The 14,140-nt window shown below is 39.4% G+C and overlaps 1 protein-coding gene across 2 annotated transcripts in view; it reads right to left on the minus strand.

The window, feature by feature from the left end:
- The window catches only part of ano1b (anoctamin 1, calcium activated chloride channel b), a 226,703-nt gene that overhangs the window by 52,972 nt on the left and 159,591 nt on the right, over positions 1 to 14,140 (minus strand). For both annotated transcript variants that reach the window (XM_075469194.1, XM_075469193.1), the window contains 2 exons: positions 591 to 702; positions 419 to 476 (listed from right to left, as the gene is read on the minus strand). In XM_075469194.1, coding sequence (XP_075325309.1) covers positions 419 to 476; positions 591 to 702 — 170 coding nt within the window. The remainder of the gene's footprint in view (positions 1 to 418; positions 477 to 590; positions 703 to 14,140) is intronic.

The following is a 14,140-nucleotide window of genomic DNA, read 5'->3' on the forward strand; positions in this document are numbered from 1 at the left end:
CGTTACCTACCGATGTGTCCATCGGTGTATGAATGTTTGTGATGGAGAAAAAAAGTATTGTGTAGCCTTAGGTTTTTGTTGAGATCAATAGCTTGATTTGCATACCACTTGCAAGATTGTATGTAGCCATCTGCATGGTAACTTTAACAAATTTATGTGTGTTTCTTTGTTTTGACGTGATAAGATCACATGCATTTTATTTCTTTATGCAGATGTATAAACTTACAGGCACTCATCTGAATGGGAAAGGTATTTCAATATTTTCACCACTAAGAAATCCACCACTAAGTAATCAATAGTATAAGTTTATCTGTGGGGTTTAGAGTATTTTGTTTTATTTATACCTTTAACATTGGATATATGGTGAATTAATATTTGCAAAAATTAGTATGAAAAGGCTTTAAAATGTAAACCTTACCTCTTCCATTCTGTAAGATTCAAACACATACAAGTATCTTCCTGGTCTGCCTACCAGTCTATAGAAAAGAATTAGAAGAATGGAGTAGATTTACTACATATTATTAAAGTAAAAAAAAAACAAAAACATAAAAATATACTTGAAAAGGACACACAAATTTGAAATTACTAACCTTCCCCTGAAGAAAGCAATGTATATGATTGGGGTAAAAGCATTGACAAATTTCAGAATGAAGGTCTTGAATATGAGTCGTTCCTCAAAACTCTTGTCTGTTTTAGGGACCTCTAAAAGTAAACAGAAATTATTCTTGATTTTATTTTCAATTTACAATGAAAAACATGATATAATCACTTTGGAAAAAGGCTACATCAGGCAATGGACAAATCAGCGCAAAATGTCTTTCCACCAAAGCCTTAATGCTGGACAATGTTGCAATATCATCTTGGCTTAAAGGCCCCAAACAAATATTTCAAAAGCTAGTTATGCAGAAAATAAATAAAAAAGAATTATGAAAAAAATGAAAAAATCCCACTTTAAGTTCCCCAATTGACAATACCAGTAAGTGTGGACAGTGATGTTACTCAAAGTTGATGCTTAAATATCACGTCCTTGTAAAAGACAGATTAAAATAAGGATGATTTTCTTGTTTTAAACATGATCTAAACTCTAATTGCAAGCAATAGATCTTGAATGCAAATGAAATACACAAAACCGTGACAACCCAGGGTTGAGACCAGGACACAGAGTTGCTGTCTTAAACGCTTCTCTGAGGCTCCCAAACCACCCTAATTCAATATGTAGCAGCCAATTTGCTACTGCCAAGGTGTAATGTTTGAACTTGTACACTGGGTGTCGCTATGGAGGTTCAGGTATAAAGGTAGGAGCATTGCTGTTGATGTTAGGTGTTGACCCGGAAGGGCAAATGGCTTTTGACCGTTACCTGTCTGTGGTATAACAGCCTGATTTTAATGGATAGCGTTTTAATGGAATAAACAAAACAACACTGTGGAATTTCTTGCTCCGCTTGGAGTACTGATAATCACTTTATTTCGATCTATAACTTACACAATTTTGCATAGTTAAACTCTATAGCTTACAGTTCTGTTCTAACACACTTCTACAGATCTTTATTGTCACTTTTTAACGGTGTGTCTGGTTCTCTAGCGTAGCATGGCTACCGGTTCTCTTCCTCCTTCTCCTGCTTTCACCTGCTCCGTGTGTCAGATGTTTAGTTACTCCTCTGCCTCCTTTAGCGATAATGGTACATGTAACAAATGTAGTCTTTTTGTAGTTTTGGAGGCGAGGTTATCTGAATTGGAAGCTCGGCTATGCACTGTTGAAAATCAACCGATAGCGAGCCAGGTCCCTTTTGCCAGTGTGGAGCCACCTAGCGCAGCTAGCTCAATTAGCCTCCCCCTAGCAGAACCTGAGCAGCCAGGATTACAACGTGGCTGGGTGACTGTCAGGAAGAGGCATAGCTCTAAAGTCAAGCCCGTTGTTCACCATCGACCTGTCCACGCTTCAAACAGATTTTCCCCACTCAGCGACACACCCGCTGAGGAAAAAACCCTGGTAATTGGCAGCTCCATAGTCAGAAACGTGGCATTAGAGACACCAGCGGCCATAGTCAAATGCATTCCAGGGGCCAGAGCGGGCGACATAGAATCCTATTTAAAACTGCTGGCTAAGGATAAACGTAAATATGGTAAAATAGTTATTCACGTCGGCGTTAATGACACCCGGTTACGCCAATCGGAGGTCACTAAAATTAATGTTGCATCGGTGTGTAATTTTGCCAAAACAATGTCGGACTCCGTAGTTTTCTCTGGACCCCTGCCAAATCTGACCAGTGATGACATGTTTAGCCGCATGTCGTCCTACAATCGCTGGTTGTCCAGATGGTGTCCAGCAAACAACGTGGGCTACATAGATAATTGGCAATCTTTCTGGAGAAAACCTGGTCTGATGAGGAGAGACGGCATCCATCCCACTTTGGAAGGAGCTGCTCTCATTTCTAGAAATATGGATGAATTTATTTGCCACCCTAAAACATGACAACCCAGGGCTCAGACCAGGATGCAGAGTTGTAGTCTTACACACTTCTCTGCAGCTTCCCACCTGCTGCTACCCACCCAATCGATTAACACAAAAGGAGCAAATCCTCTTGTGCAAAAAGAAATTATTAAAACAAAAACTTTAACTGAACAAAAACATCAAACTATTAAATGTGGTTTGCTGAATATCAGATCTCTCCTTTCGAAGTCTCTGTTAGTGAATGAGTTGATTTGTGATCATCATATTGATATATTTTGTCTTACAGAAACCTGGCTGCAGCAGGAGGATCATGTTAGCATCATGTTAGCATCATGTTAGCATCATGTTAGCATTAATGAAGCTACTCCCTCTGACTGTTTAAATGTTCACGTTCCTCGAACCATAGGCAGAGGAGGAGGAGTGGCAGCTATTTTCAGATCAGGGTTACTAATCAGTCCCAGACCCAAGATTAGTTTGAGCTCTTTTGAATCTCTGATTCTCAGTTTTTCCCACGCAAAGTGGAAATCCCAGAAACCTCTTGTGTTTGTTGTTGTGTATCGTCCACCTGGCCCTTATTCTGAGTTTCTGTCTGAATTCTCAGAGTTTTTATCCCAGTTAGTGCTGAGTACAGATAAAGTCATTGTAGTGGGTGACTTTAATATTCATGTAGATGTTGAAAATGACAGCCTAAACATGAACTTTAATTCTATATTAGACTCTATTGGATTTTCTCAGTGTTCAAAGACCGACTCACTGCCTTAATCACACCCTTGATCTTGTTCTGACTTATGGCATTGAGAGTGAACAGTTAACAGTGTTCCCTCATAACCCTGTCTTATCTGACCATTTTCTGATAACCTTTGAGTTTACATTACTTGACTATACAGTTTCTGAGAAGAAATTTACGTATAGAAGGTGTCTATCAGAGGATGCTGTAACCAGATTTAAAGAATTAATTCCATCATCCTTTTCTTCACTGCCATGTGCAGATATGACAGAGGACGACTACCTAAACTTTACTCCAGCAGCACTTGACTCTCTTGTTGACAGCACTATAGTTTCAATGCGTACAGCACTGGACAATGTTGCCCCTCTGAAAAGGAAGGTAATCAGTCAGAAGAGGTTGGCTCCTTGGTATAATTCACAGCTGCGTGCTTTAAAGCAGACTGCAAGAAAGCTGGAGAGACAGTGGCGTTCTTCTAATTTAGAAGAGTCTCAGTTAGTCTGGAAAGATAGTTTAACAATGTATAAGAAAGCCCTTCGTAAAGCTAGAACTACTTATTATTCATCATTGATAGAAGAGAATAAGAATAATCCCAGGTTTCTCTTCAGCACTGTAGCCAGTCTGACTAAGAGTCCGAGCTCTGCTGAGCCAGTTATTCCTTTAACTCTCAGCAGTGATGATTTCATGAGCTTCTTCATCAATAAAATTGTTTCTGTCAGAGAGAAGATTGATGGAGTCCTTCCCACTATTATCAGTGATGTATCATCAAGTACAGCAGCTTTAGAAGTATCTTTAGAACCTGATTTGTATTTAGACAGCTTCTGTCCAGTTGATCTCTCTGAACTAACAACAGCAATAGTCTCTTCTAAACCATCAACTTGTGTTTTAGACCCAATCCCAACCAGACTGTTCAAGGAGGTTTTCCCATTAATTGACACTTCCATATTGGATTTGATCAATCTGTCTTTGTTGACAGGATATGTACCTCAGACTTTTAAGGTTGCTGTAATTAAACCTTTACTTAAAAAACCTACTCTTGATTCAGAAGTGTTGGCTCATTATAGACCTATATCCAATCTCCCTTTTATGTCTAAAGTTCTTGAAAAAATAGTTGCAGCTCAGCTTTGTGATCACTTACACAGAAATAATCTGTTTGAAGAGTTTCAGTCAGGATTCAGAGTGCATCATAGCACAGAAACTGCACTGCTGAAAGTTCCCAATGATCTCCTCTTAGCCTCTGATAGCGGACTTGTGTCTGTGCTTGTCCTGTTGGATCTCAGTGCTGCATTTGATACGGTCGATCACAGTATCTTATTACACAGACTTGAACATGTTATTGGGATTAAAGGAACTGCATTAGGCTGGTTTAAGTCATATTTATCTGATAGATTTCAGTTTGTTCTTGTAAATGAAGAATCTTCCTCACATACCAGAGTAAGTCATTGAGTTCCCCAGGGTTCTGTGCTTGGACCAATTCTTTTCACTTTATACATGCTTCCATTAGGTAACATTATTAGACAGCATGGCATAAATTTCCATTGCTATGCTGATGATACTCAGCTGTACTTATCTATAAAACCAGATGAACCCAATAGGTTGGTCAGACTACAAGCATGTCTTAAAGACATAAAGACCTGGATGACTCAGAACTGAAACTGAAGTTGTAGTCTTTGGACCTGAGCGTTTCAGGGAGAAATTGTCTAGCTATATAGTTACTCTAGATGGTATTTCTTTGGCTTGTAGTTCTACAGTGAGGAACCTTGGAGTTATTTTTGACCAGAACTTATCATTTGACTTGCATATAAAACAGGTTTCTAGGACTGCCTTCTTTCACCTTCGTAATATTGTTAAAATCAGGAACATCTTGTCTCAGAGTGATGCAGAAAAACTAATTCATGCATTTGTTACTTCAAGATTGGACTACTGTAATTCTTTATTATTGGGCTGTCCCACATATTCTCTGAAAAGCCTTCAGTTGATCCAAAATGCTGCAGCCAGAGTTTTGATGAGAACTAACAGGAGAGATCATATTTCTCCAGTTTTAGCTTCTCTTCATTGGCTCCCTGTTAAATTCAGAATAGAATTTAAGATTCTTCTCCTTACATATAAAGCTCTTAATGACCGAGCTCCATCATATCTTAAAGATCTCATTATAAGATATTTTCCTAACAGAGCACTTCGTTCCCAAACTGCAGGTTTACTTGAGGTTCCCAGAGTTTCTAAAAGTAGAATGGGAGGCAGAGCCTTCAGTTATCAGGCCCCTCTCTTGTGGAATAAGCTGCCAGTAAATGTCCGGGAAGCAGACACCCTTTCCACTTTTAAGACCAGGCTTAAAACTTTCCTTTTTGATAAAGCTTATAGTTAGGGATGGCTCAGGTGATCCTGAAACATCCCATAGTTAAGCTGCTATAGGCCTAGACTGCTGGGGGAGCTCATCTGTCACACCTTTCCTCACTTTACTCTCTTTATGTATATGTGATATTATTATGGTCATTAACTCGTGTTTCCCTGTTCCAACAGATATCCTTTGAATGGTGTTACAGTGCCGCCGCCGCGGCGGCCCCCTCCCCCCCTTTCTGTCTTCTCAAACCCCAGCTGGTGGAGGCGGATGGCCACCCTTCCTGAGTCTGGTTCTGCCAGAGGTTTCTTCCTGTTCAAAGGGAGTCGTTTCTCTCCACAGTCGCCTCAGGCACGCTCAGGCCGGGAGATTGGACCGAAAAACAAAAAGTTTTCAGTGCAATCTGTTGGTTTTCTTAGCTAGGAAATTGTTTTTGAATTGGCTCTATATGAACGAATTGGATTATTTTATGAATTATGATTATTATTAATTAATTGAATTCCAATTGGCTTGAATTGGACTTACTATCTAAGTGCCTTGAGATGACATTTGTTGTATTTGGCGCTATATAAATAAAAATGAATTGAATTGAATTGAACACTTTTGCATAGAAGATGCCTTTGTGGACTTCGTTATTAACGCGTCAGCCAGGTCATTCCTGGGTCACACAATAGCTCAAGGTGAGCTCCTATAACACAATAAATCAAAAAACACAACAGGAGCAAATTACTTGATTGATGATAAAGATTGATTGATTTTGTTCTACAAAGACCTTACTCTCACAGGAGGATCTTGATGTTCTTGGTATCAACAAATCAACTTCCTCTAGCTTTTTAAATTTTCACATTATTTGAAGGATTATTTAAGATGGAGGAGTGGCAGCAATCTTCAAATCAGGGTTATTAATCAGTCCTTGATGCAATATAAGTTCTACATCTTTTTGTTGTTGTGTATCATCCTGTCACGCCCATGGGATTTCTCCCCATGTTTTTAGTTTGGTATTTTATTTTGTGTTAATCATGTCTTAGTTTTTAAGTCCATGTTTAGTTTTGCCATGTTTTAGTTTTCCCTCATGCCTTAGTTTTCAGGTCCAGAGGGCCGTTTCACGAAGCAGGTTTAGTGAAAACTCTGAGTTTATTAACCCTGAAATGAGGGAAACTCTGAGTTTTCTGTTTCACAAAGGGAGGTAATTTAAGCTCTCGGTCAGTTACCGTAGTAACAGACTCTCTGAACCAGGTTTTACTCAGTGAACCTGGAGTTTCTCTCTGTCTCGGCCCTCTTTCAGCCATTTGATTTCCTCATTCATTCAGTCAGCAGAGCGAGTTCTTCTACTTCTAGAAGTCCATCAGGCACAGCAGGAGGCCACTGTTTCCACCAACATGTCCTTTAGACAACAATCCCGTGGATGAAGGAGCAGCATTACTGCGCAGAGAAATAAATATTCATCAGGAGATGGTTATCATGGATGTTTTAGCATTTACAGACAATTGTCTTTTTGAGCGGCACCATCAGAATTTTATTGGGACAAAAGAAAAAAAGACAAATAAATATTTGCATGAATAGGCTTAAAAAAGATATCTATTGGCCTATTATATTTTATAAAGGCACTTGTGTCTTGGGGATGGACTCCCTCAGCCACTGCCCACCCGTTTTACGGGCATCTGCCTTCTTTCTTATTTTATTTAACAGAACATGATATAGATGAGAAGACATTTATGTGTGTGAGAACAGCATTATGTTGGGGATAAAACAACTGCACAGTCAAACAGCCACTTAATATTTACTTTACAGTGTAAAACATGATCAAAATGAGGAACCTCCATCCCGAGGTCTCACCTGTTTGAACAATGTTTTTATATTTCATCTTAAACTGCTGCCAAGTGCGCTTCTCCCCCGCGGGATTGCACCTAAATGAAATAAATTAATGGGCTACCATTCAAGCAGTTTTCCCTGTAATATTATTGTGATTGCAAAGGACTACATTTAAACTGACGCTTTTGCTGCTGCAGCGGTTGCACTTCTTTCTAAAAACGTGTTGAAACTCGCCGTATGAGCGCATTAAGATTTCCAATTCCAGGTTGGTGAAAAACGTAGCCCTCCTCTTCCCCGTTGCCATGGTGACTCGTCGAATCGGGCTCCATTGATGTTGGCTTTTTAAAGTTGTGGTGCACGCGCTAAACTCAAGGTGAAACTACTCAGAGTTGACTAAACTCACTCAAATCAGCGTTTCTGGAAATTAAAACTCAGAGTTTTCTATCTCCAGCCTTTACTTCCTGCTCTCGGTGAAGGAGGACACATTTTCTCTCTGCTCCCAACCCTCCCTTTTTTTCCCTGCTTCTTTTTGTCTTTTTGGAGCATCTCTTTACATATCAGACAAATTCAAGGATGATGGATCTGGTCAGCTGGTCTCTCAACGCTATTGATCAAATTTTCTCTAATGCAAAGTTGGGGAAAGGAGAACCCTCATTGCCCGACGGGACATTCTTCGCTGGATACTCAATGGACTCCTGGGGGAAATGGAGAATTCTGTGTCTAGCGATGCTGTACACCGAGGACGTCGAAGATGTCTATATATTTGGATTTATGATACTCGGGTTCCTGCTATTTGGAGTTGGAGGATACCTGGTATTTCACGAAATTAAGAGAACGTGGAAAGCGTTCGAGGGGGTCACAAGAGCAATCAACGCTCAGACTGAGATGCTACGTGAGCAGAATCGGAAGCTGGATGCACGTGAGCAGGCCGGCTGAGATTCCTGGACTCAGTAGAGAAATGGATTAAAACTGGGAGTAAAGTTGATTGATTACTTGGACCGGGCGGAAATGGTCTACATTCCACAATTCGGCTGATCGGATTTCGCCACGAGACGCACCAGCAAAAACTTATAGATAGACGGCACTATCAGTAGTCTGATACCCCCCTCCTGAGACTCCTGTGGAAACTCTTTGGACTGGCTGACATACTCACATCACTGTCAAGGACAAATGTTGAGTACAGACTTACGTGCACACACCCACACACACACACACACACACACATACACACACACACACACACACTCACGCAACTCCTACACCACACCTCCTTCACTGTTTCCCAATTCCTTCTTTGTGCTGATCTCTCTCCTCCTCTCCCCAATGTGTTATTTCCTCTCTCATTCTACCCTTATCTCATTAACGCTTCACTAAGAGGAAAACTTAGTTATATTCAAATGGTTTATTAAGACCTATTATCACTGTATAAACCTTAACATTTCCTCTCAGATGAAAGTTTTTTACCAAAGTCCCCTTTAATTTAATTTATGGACCATTGAACGGCTTCTTAAATGCTCCCTCTTTGAGGAAAGCTTATCCATGTTTCTGATCTTATTAATGTTTAATGCTTCACTAGGAGGCGAACTTAGTCATATTCATATATTGAAGATCTGTTATCATTTATTATACCAACCGTTCTGTTATTAGATCTATTTTTAAATGCTTCCTCTTAGAGGAAAGTTTATCCATGTTTGTTAGCTTTTGTTAGTTTACTCAAATTACCTGCTCTGTATTTCTGTGTTGTATTTTTTCTGTGTTGTATTTTTTATGTCTTTATGTAAAGCACATTGAGTTGCCTGTGGTATGAAATGCGCTATATAAATAAAGATTGATTGATGATTGATTGATTGATTGATCTCAGAGTAGATCAACTCAGAGTTCAGGAATAGACTCAGAGTTTGTTGAACCTGTTTTGTGAAACGGACCCCAGATCCGGTATTTAGTTTAGCTATGTTTTCCCCATAGTTTCTGTTGCTTTGCCATCACCTTCATTCACTTCACCTGTTTTTCCCCTCAGCTGCACTCACTCAGCTATCACTCAGTCAGTATTTAGTTTCCAGGTTTCTTCATTGTTTTTGCCAGATCCTACCCATCTTATACCCGTCAACATCCCTCATGCCATGCCAAGTTAAGTATTTCATGCCAAGTTAAGTATTCCATGCCAAGTTAAGTATTCCATGTCAAGTCAAGTTCTTTGTTTTTTCTTAGCCATAGTAATGTTTTGTTTTTCCACAGTTAAGTTTTTTGTTATTCGGCTCAGCCGCGCTTTTTGTTAATCCCTGTTTTTTGTGAAATAAACCAAGTTTTTCTTTTTACACCTTTGGGTCTGCATCCGTGTCCTACCCAGCACCCACCCCAACCTGACACATCCTTTCTGTCGGAATCCTCAGTTGCTTTTTTTAACCTCAGATTACTAGAGGACAGATTGTAGTTGGTTTCTTCAACATTCATGTAGATGTTGAAAACGTCAGCCTAAAAATTAACTTTAATTCTACATTAAATTTAATTGGATTTTACACAGACATAGACCTACTCATGCTGGCATATGACATTGAGACTGTAATAACCTTGTCTTATCTGACCATTTTTGATCACTTTTGAGTTCACATTACTTGACTCCACAGCATCTGAGAAGAATTGTATTTTTGTAGGTGTGTATCAAAGAATGTTGTAACCAAATTTAAAGAGTTCATTACACTATCATTTTCCTAACTGCTATGTGCAAATACAACAGACAGCCCTAAAAATAAAACAGACAGACAGCATTAAAGTGTAAAGTGTACAAAAATAAATAAGCAGTACTTGGGAATTAAAGCTGCAGTCTGCAGGATTTGTTGTTGTCATACGTAAAGTCCTACTTTTTGGCATTTTAAGAGTTTACATGATCTATCAGAACGCTTGAAGTTGAAAACGGTGACCTCCGTAGTCGCAAAATGCAAGAAATGCTTATTTTTTAACCGAAAAATAAAAAGTTATTCAACTTCCTGTCCCGGCCCATCAAAACACATGAGAACTCGTGCACGTAGACGTGCACGCCAGATGCGCGTACACGACTCCTCATTCATCAACTCACCTGTCATTTGCGATCATGGAAGACACAGTAAGTAGACTAGCCCGTAATGAAGTTCAATAGTCTAGATAAATAAGCGTGGGGACGAGCCTACCTTGTATCGCGCGTGCACAATCGGTGATTGACAGGCAGCAGAGCCCAGCTCGTAAACCTGATTGGTTACCTTTTACCGGTCCGGTCTGCAATTTTGTAAACAAACCTGCTGGCTTTGGAGGGACCTAGCGGGACATATAGGGGACCTAGAGAACTCATTTTTTTTTTGTATTGGGGTATTTAATGTACTACTTTCAGAATCCCCGGACAGTTCCAGGCATTATGCTTGAAAAAGAGTTGCAGACTGCAGCTTTAAGGGGATCTTTATAAAGCTTAATTTGACAAAACAAATGTGTTTGGCCAATCCAGTCTCACAGCAAAACGTGTAATAGCTACATTGGTCCACAAGGGAAAACGTAGTATTGTCACAATTTGGCCCCTAAAATTGTGACAATTTCACGTTTTATTTGGCCTATTCATTTACATTGCTTCGCAACAAGGTCACGTGACTATCAAGTTTCCCTCAGCTAAAAAAAGAAAATGGCCGACTGTCAACCTTTTTTCTGTGAAAAACATAACATTTTAAGAAAGCATCTGCATTTGTATGCATTTCGATGGCATTTCTAGCGAGAACTATGCATCATATTTTCATAATATTTGTTCAGAGGATGTAGACGATCTTCTGTTTATTAATTTCATTGAAGATTTTAGTATCTCCTTGAAAAAACGTAACAATAAAACGTTTTCTACCGTTGTTAAGGTGGTTGCTATGGACGCTGCTATCTCAACGTCACCGACCTGCGCCGACTTTCTGTTTATGAATAAAATAATAAAAAATGTGTATAATACCACCTTATAACACCACCTTATACCATATATATAAACACCACCTTAACAACGGTAGAAAACGTTTTATTGTTTTATTGTTATTGATAATACATTATCAACCATTTCTAACAGTGGGCCATTATTTCAGTGAGCCAGTAGAGAAACAAGGCCTGTTATCAGGCATGTGCTTTTTTTTGTTTGTTTTTCAACTTTATTGACCAAACGTGTATCTCTCATAATATATTCATCATGAATATATTATACGCACAAAATCTGTCTTTATGCGACTATAAATAACCCTTGCAAACCGGAAGTACTATGAGTACCGTGTTGATTTTGAATGATGTTACATGGTGCGGCTCTAAAAGTATCTGAAGTAAATTTATTTAATTTTTCTTTGTATTGATCGTCGAGATCAAGTGTAATTACTAGTTCGGCTGTACTTGATATTTGATATATTTAGTAGATGTATGTTTTTCCAACCCTACTTTGCAAAACGGAAGAAGCTGCTAACCCAAAACCACATTTTGACAATAACAGTTAGAATATCTAACATATACCAACATCTTGACTTTTTTCAAACCTCAATCATATAGATGAAGTATAATTACTAATTCGGCTGCACTAAATATTTGATATATTCAGTATATATGTTTTTAAAACCCTACTTTGCAAACTGGAAAGAACTACCAATATGGCGCTAATTTGGATCAGATACATAGCACGGCACAAGGAAATTGTAGTTTATTTAAAAAACAGGCGTATTTCTTATAATTTGGAGTGATAAATACTAAATTGAGAGTACAAGGAAAGATTTAAAGGGGTGGAAAACATATTTATGTGATCAGATTTTAAATATACAATTGTGAAATTGGTGAAAATGATTTTTTACCATATTTGATAGCGCCCCCACTTGGTGGTCATATCCAAATGGGTATAGTCACATAGCTGAAGTCAAGAGCTCTCTATAACAGTTGGTTCCATATCTGTAGCCTCTTCTGTTAATGATTAACAAGCCTTCTAAATTGCACTGAGGTCAACGTTCAGAGGTCAATATTTCAAGGCAGGACTAATTTATAATCTTCACACTGACATGTTACTCACCAGGTCATGGTCTTTTCAAAAATGTCTTTCATTTTGTCCTACAACAAAGTTTCACCTCTGTTTGTCGTCAGCCTCTTTCAGGTATGGTTTCTAAGATCATTTGATTGTCCAGCCTGGATGAAATCAAGTCTTTGGATTTTTTTTAAATTTTTGGTCAGAAAGAACCTTCAAGGTATTGATGATTTTTCTAATCATGTTCATAATTTTGGATTTGGGCTACTGTAGACTTTATTTTACTCATAGGTGGGTGACAATGGGCCCCTGGGCATGGGTTTGTCAACATCCCATACCCCCACGGCAGGGCACTCACTTCACAAAAATGATAAATAATAACAATAAAGATTATTCTTCAACAGGTAGCCCTCTCAGCACCTCAATTATCCTACCCTGCCCCGCCATACATCTTCTGTAAAGACAGACATATGTGTGTGTGTATGTTATTTGTACTACTCTTTCATCACTATATTAATCAGCCCAACTTCTTCCATCAAAGCAGATACACATATAACCAAATAGACATATGTATGTTTATGTATGTATGGATTTTTTTTTGGCTTTTTATGCTTTTAATGGACAGGACAGTTGGAGAGAGACAGGAAGCAGGGGGCAGAGAGAGGGGGGAAGACATGCAGCAAAGGGCCGTCCCTTACGGGACTGGAACCGGGGCCAGCTGCAGCGAGGACTGTAGCCTCTGTACATGGGGCGGCTGTATAACCCACTACGCCACCGACCGCCCGGACATATGTATGTTTATGTTGGCATACATACATACATAAATAGGAGTCATGTTTTTTGGTAAGTAGCTCTTTAACCAGCTCGGAGTGGTTACCAGGTTCGCTAGTACCTGCGTTTTTTACGCATTACGTGACCAGTCCGCCTCTATTGGGTCAACAACCACACTGCTACAATAGCTACCAGGCAAGCTAAACATAAAAGACAAGATCTGGCAACCTGATAAAAATTGAATATTGAATAGACTGAAAACAGTCAAATAGGGTGCATACATATAATTATATTATTATCTGTGATCAAAAAATTATCTTTTGCTTTTTGTGAATACATATTCCAAAAATTTTCAAATGAACAGAGTAAAGCATATTAGAATGCATACACAACAGAAGTTCTGTTGTGTCATATGTAACTACACACAATAGAATCGTTGTTCCTTCACGTCAGCCTAAATTCCTTTGCATTGTCCTGGTCGGGTTGCCGTGCCTCAGCCACTGGCACATGCGCTATGCAGATATAGTGTGGATATATATATATCAGTGGTGGGCCGTTATCGGCGTTAACGTGCTGCGATAATTTGAGAGTCTTATCGGGCGATATAAAAAATATCGCCGTTAATCTATTCTCAAAGTTGGGTTGGGAACTGGGTCAAAATAGGTAAGCAAACTGTGATGACTTTTACCAAACTTTATATCACTTTATATCAAACACAGTCCGGCCAACGCAGACGAGCTGAAAGTCCAGCAAACCTCCCTTGGGCAAGTTCAGGAGCCGCTCGTGCAAGATGTTCCAACACGGTGGAATTCCACCCTCGAGATGATCAAGCGCGTGTGGCGCAACAGAGACGCACTGCACACAACGCAACAGCAGCACCACCTGGCCCTCCACCTGCTGAATATGAGAAGTTGGCGAAGCTAGAGAAACTGCTGGAGCCATGCATGTGAATAAGCTGGTCTGCCTGCTGCGTGTACACCAAGAGCGACCTCGCTGGAGAAGCTTCGCTTGAGAATTTGCTTTGGTAGCTTTGGTAGCTCGTGACATCACATTTAG

Source organism: Odontesthes bonariensis, chromosome 7 (assembly GCF_027942865.1).
Source record: "Odontesthes bonariensis isolate fOdoBon6 chromosome 7, fOdoBon6.hap1, whole genome shotgun sequence".
In the NCBI taxonomy this organism is placed as follows: domain Eukaryota; kingdom Metazoa; phylum Chordata; class Actinopteri; order Atheriniformes; family Atherinopsidae; genus Odontesthes; species Odontesthes bonariensis.